This window comes from Phaethon lepturus, unplaced genomic scaffold, assembly GCF_000687285.1.
Source record: "Phaethon lepturus isolate BGI_N335 unplaced genomic scaffold, ASM68728v1 scaffold15509, whole genome shotgun sequence".
Taxonomy (NCBI): domain Eukaryota; kingdom Metazoa; phylum Chordata; class Aves; order Phaethontiformes; family Phaethontidae; genus Phaethon; species Phaethon lepturus.
This window is the reverse complement of record NW_010565652.1, coordinates 2,904-5,739: the sequence shown is the minus strand read 5'-3', so window position 1 is coordinate 5,739 and position 2,836 is coordinate 2,904. Positions and strand designations below refer to the sequence as shown.

Here is a 2,836-nt window from a genome sequence, read left to right as displayed (position 1 = left end):
CTTTCCCTAGTATCAAAGTAGCAAGACTTGCTGGAATGAAAATTCCTATTTTATAGTCAGCCATTTTTAACAGAATCCCTGATTAATGTGATTACCAGCTGCATTGCAGTCGCATTAAAGCAGTGAGTGACATTTGAAATGCACTTAATTCTTACAGCAAGTTCAAATTGCAGCTCAGCACTGGTGTTAAAGGCTAGGGCTGAACAGTCAATTCAAAATTACTCGGAGATGAAGTATGTTTAAAAAAAAAAAAATCTTAAAGGGGGTAAGCCCTTAAAAAGTGACCTTTAGGCAAAATACGAGTCTCTTGCTGTGGTAATAGTTTTATCCATTTCATATATGGCATCCACCAAGTGCTTGTATCCAGTTCTAATCAAAGCTGAAACTAATGACTAGAGTGGCTCAAAATGAAACCTAATGAGCTGCATTTACACATATTCCACATTTGCTTTAACCTATAGAAAGGAAGAAGAATTATAGGTGATAAAGCCATGTCTAATCAGCTTTGGGTAAGCCCAGCTCTGAGGCAGGGGTTGTTTGTAGGCTTTGTCTGAAATAGTGAACTCGCCTTTGCTGAGTGCTATGGGCTTAGCAGTTCCCTCCAGATGGCTTTTGAGTATCCCAGTTTTAGTAAGCATTCTTTCCTTTCATCAAGAAAATAGATGGCTTGTTATTTAGCGGGGTCTGATTAAATGTGCAGCAGAATTATTCACATTGTGGTTGACAAGGTTCAGCAATTTAATGGTGCATGAAAACAGAGACATAAAAAATATCAGCGTATGAAAAATGTATCTTCTGGCTGTGCTGTTTCGTTCTGTCTTGAGTTACAGTGATATTGTTACTAACTTGTTTAATTCCTGCATGGAATGGCTTTAGTAAACATGCTGTTGTATTATGAAAACATTTTTGATCTCTGGCTTTCCAATAAGGAAAACATTTCTAGAAGATTAAACGATTCAGATTTATTTCATTTTAAGAAATTAGTGGAAGATGAGTTATTTCCCCCACTTCCATTTCTGATAGCCCTGTTCTTTTCTAATGCCTTTGCTTTGCTTCTGTCCTTGTCATAGGAACCTGTATATGCTTCTACTTACTCTCCCGTTATACCCGTTCTCCATAAATTTCATCCTTTTCTACCTATTAATCAGGTGAGCAAAAGTCTGCACAATTTAAATGCTCAACGATTTCAAGTAAGCACATTTTGACAGGGTTTTTTTACATAGGAAATTAATAATCCTCTTAACTGATTAACCAGCTTAGTAAATGCTGCTTTAAGGAAACACAGTATTATGCCACTATTCTGTGTGCTATTCTTCAGTATACATTCTGCTAGTGTTTGTCTTATGGTTGCTTTTCTAAAAATTCTGTATCTGTTAGACTATAGGTGAGAAAGTGAATGAAGGAGACATTATTGCATTCACTGTAACACTGAAAACTTGCAAGTTGTTAACAAGGGTATATAAAAGGAGCAATATGTAACTGCAGAGCATTTATTTTCAAATAAAATGCTGTGTACCCTGACTTCTCTGTAAGTAATGCGCATATACAATGTAAGACTTAAAATCATCTAATTTATTGACTGTAAAAAAACAAGCTGCTGTTGTTCAGAGGTGACTTTCCTATAGTGCTTTTCCCTAGTCCCTGTCTAAAGGATTTTTGCCTTGGCACATCCTGCTTCTGTTCTCTGACTGCCCCATCTTCCTGCTTCTCTCTCTCTTTCTTCCTTTAAGGTCTATAGTGCTAGTTTGAAAGAATCAAGCTCTCTGATTTCTGATGAATGTCATCCTTGGAGATGGAAGGTGAAATGCTGTACAAACTTCCTATGTAATTATTGGAGGGAGGAATAAGACAGAAAACCACATCCAGATCTAAGATGCACATTCCCAAAGCAACTTGTCGCAACAGAGTTAATGTGTTTCCTTGGGAACAGAGTTCTGCTGCTGTTCCAGTAACTGTTAGAGAAGCTTCAAGTGAAGTGCTCCTCAAAATGGTGTCCATACCTGTGCAATTCCATCACAAACAATTTGAAGAACTTACTTATGAAGAATTAACAGATAATGAGAAATATAAACTTTCTTCAGCTAGAGCTACATAACAAAGTTGTCTTTGAGCAAAAGTAGAATGCTGGTTCTCGACCTGAGCAAACAGTACCTATTTCACGTGATCAGAGATTAAAAAAAGCAAAGGCAGGAGCAGGCAAATAAAAAAGTTGACAGGAAAAAACAAGGAGAGTCTCAATAGATTTATGCAAATATAATTCTGCTTTATTACACCTCCTTGTCCCTTGCCTCCCAGCTCAGATCTGTGGTTGTAGTACTACAAGGAATCCATTGGGTTCTTTATTCCCACGTGAAATACAGTGTATGTCACATGTGAGGAACATTATGCCCAGGATGTGTAATGGGAGTGAATCCAAGGGGCAGATAGTCACTGCTATAACAGAAGATGATGATTATGGCAGAGGCTACTGGAATTATGATAAAATTTTTGACTACTGATATTTACCGTTTCCACATTTGCTTTCATAGCTGTTTTTGAAGATGCTCTTTTACTTTAATTAAAAATCAAATTTGGGGCTACTAATTGAAATATGTTAGTGTTACCTCTTCTCTGTAAGCTCTGGATGTAATATAGCTTTATTACTATTTACTTCAGATAATCTAGTCATTTTGTTGTGACAGAGTTCACCAGCTCTATGTATCTAAAAGGTAAATATACAGTCTAACTTAATAACATAACGTCCCTCCAGTACTGAGAGGAGGTCCTTCAATGCGCTTTTCATCCCATCTATCTTAAAAGGGGAACACCCAAAAAGTTTTCATCTTTCCATTGACTG

General features: G+C 36.9%; 1 protein-coding gene across 1 annotated transcript in view; it reads left to right on the top strand.

Annotated features, from left to right (window-relative positions):
* Positions 1-1,148, top strand: part of LOC104627139 (supervillin-like) — a gene marked incomplete at its 3' end in the record, with an annotated part of 39,784 nt that extends 38,636 nt beyond the window's left edge. Inside the window, exon 18 of the mRNA XM_010295254.1 lies at positions 1,071-1,148. Coding sequence (XP_010293556.1) covers positions 1,071-1,148 — 78 coding nt within the window. The remainder of the gene's footprint in view (positions 1-1,070) is intronic.
* Positions 1,149-2,836: the final 1,688 nt, after the last annotated feature.